This window comes from Phytophthora parasitica, assembly GCF_000247585.1.
Source record: "Phytophthora parasitica INRA-310 unplaced genomic scaffold supercont2.50, whole genome shotgun sequence".
In the NCBI taxonomy this organism is placed as follows: domain Eukaryota; phylum Oomycota; class Peronosporomycetes; order Peronosporales; family Peronosporaceae; genus Phytophthora; species Phytophthora nicotianae.
In genome coordinates this window covers 387,385-389,766 of record NW_008649036.1, presented here as the reverse complement: position 1 = coordinate 389,766, position 2,382 = coordinate 387,385, and the positions used below count along the sequence as shown (strand labels likewise).

The following is a 2,382-nucleotide window of genomic DNA, read 5'->3' as shown; positions in this document are numbered from 1 at the left end:
TCGATTCGCAGCTCGAATACGTGGAGGCTGCTTGCCCGTTTTTCATCAATACATCAGGCAAAGAGGGGCGATGGCAACTTTCTAGGGCGAACTTCTGTCACAATCACCTAAAGAATGTTGGATTCAGCGAAGCTCCATGTGCGGAAGGATCCATCCCCACTGCTGTGAAAACTTTACGAAATACGACTCAAGAAACATCTAGAGCCAAGGCCCTTGTTGAGCTCAAAATGCTGCCTGCGCACAATGGCACGACAAGTACGATGACAGGCAAAGCTATTTGGAGTTTTTTGAAGTCTGAAGGAATGTCGTTAAGTTCGTCGCAAATTTCGCGGATCAAGTTGAGTATTGAAGCATCTCTTGTTACAAACCGCCAGGTTAGCTACCAGAAGTTAAAGGCGTACTTGGCCGCCATGGCTTCAAAGAATGAAGGCTCAATTTGGAGATTTGAGACTGAATCAGATGGAACTTTCAAAAGAGCTTGCTTCGTTCCCAACATCGGGGTTCGAATTGCAACAATGTCGCGCCGAATGTTTGGATTTGATGGCGCCCACCTCAAAGGTGAGATGAATGCTTATGGAGTATTTCTCGTGGCGACTTCAAAAGATTACAACAAGCTAGTAACTCCATTCGCCTTAGCAATTGTCCCTAAAGAAAATCAAGATCACTGGACTTGGTTTTTGGAGATTGTACGAGAGGCGCTTGGGAATTTACAGCCTTTTACAGTAGTATCGGACCGACAAAAAGGATTGATCAACGCAGTCGAGGAAGTATTCCCTCTAGCAGGACATCGATACTGCTTGGAGCACGTGAAGCGTAATATCTCTGAGGGCAACTCTCTAACCAGTAACGAGCGAAACCTGATAACGGAGATGGCCGATAGCGATTGCGAGAATGACTTCGCCCTTTTCCACGCAGAGCTTAAGGCAACGAACAAGGCAGCCGCTGACAAACTGGATAAAATTAAAAGGGAGCACTGGGTCAAGTACTCTTTTTTGGCGCACAACAACTTACCAACCTACGGTGAAGCAACGTCAAATGTGGCCGAACAGGCAAATAATTGGTTAGGCAACGACTGTCGAAGTGCGTATCCTTTGGATGGTTTCAACCTATACTTCATGAAGTTATGTGAGCGGGTGTCTAGCATGCGGCAGAAAGCTGCCAAGTGGGCACTCGAATTTGGTGAAGATACTTTGGTCCCATTCCTCCAAACTCGCAGAAGTAATCATGCCACCGCCAGTGATATATGTAAAGCCGTTCCGTGCATGAAAGGCTCATACATGATACGTTATCTTGGACCTGTGAAACGTGAGGGATTTATTCACCCCTGGAGAAACGTAGACTTGCCCGGTAGAAGCTGCACCTGTCGAGGCTGGCAAGATTACGAGTTTCCGTGCGTGCATGCAGTATGCGCCGCTATTAAGGACGGCCAGCGCCTTGAAACATTGTATGATGCACGACGGCTGTCGATTCGACACTTCCGGGATACGTACTCGCTGCAGTTTGTTCCACTACCTCTGGATGGTGAATTCTATCGTGACGAGAATATCAAAGTGCCTACAGTGAAGATTGATGCTCCCGAAAAAGGTAAACGGGGGGAGAAACCGGGGCCCAAACCCAAGCACAAACGCAGAAAAACCAAAGGGGGTACGTGAGAGAGCCTAAGGTTTTTTTTTATACATTCATCCGTTTCAAAATAATTCATTAGAAATCGATGATAAACTATCCCGAAATCATGATAAACCATCCAAAATAAATAATAACGCGCCTAAAAGCATGATATTTGATCCAAATATGATTCATGAATAATCGCTTGATGACAAATTTACAAAAAGATTTAGCCATTTTCGTGGATAATTTTTTTTGTTTTGTTTTTAAGAAATAGTAAATCTAGTGTGTTTTCTTCGTAGATGTACGCCTACATTGCTCTACAAAGCATCAAAAACCGTGTCACTAACTTGAAAACAAACATATTATAATTGACAACGTCCTTTTAGTGCAGATGCAAAATACTCAAGTATGACGAAGGACTGTAGATCTTTTTATTTCTCATAATTAAGATTATGAAGTATGTAACAGCCTACAGGTTTGCCAGGTAATCAGCACGTCGGCGGGCCTCCTGACGCGCTGTCAGCGGCATGCGCTCACGCCATGACGCCAACGATATTCCTTTCTTCTTCCGGATGTAGTAGGCTTTACTAGCTAGACGCCTGGCAATTTTGCGTGCCTCTTCGCGAGCTGCTACAGATCGCTTGTCACAAGGATTTTTTCGCACTAAATGTTTCTTGAGTCCTTGGTGAGTCTTTAAGGTCCTTTTACACTTGTAGCACGTAGTTGAGGCCTTCTTTTTAGGACGGCCAACCTTCTTTGGTGGTGGCTGGGGTA

General features: G+C 44.9%; 1 protein-coding gene across 1 annotated transcript in view; it reads right to left on the bottom strand.

Moving 5' to 3' along the window:
* Nucleotides 1-2,077: 2,077 nt before the first annotated feature.
* PPTG_23765 (hypothetical protein) overlaps nucleotides 2,078-2,382 on the bottom strand; it is a gene marked incomplete at both ends in the record, with an annotated part of 569 nt that continues 264 nt past the window's right edge. The window contains one exon of the mRNA XM_008912880.1: nucleotides 2,078-2,238. Within this exon, the coding sequence (XP_008911128.1) occupies nucleotides 2,078-2,238 (161 nt within the window). The remainder of the gene's footprint in view (nucleotides 2,239-2,382) is intronic.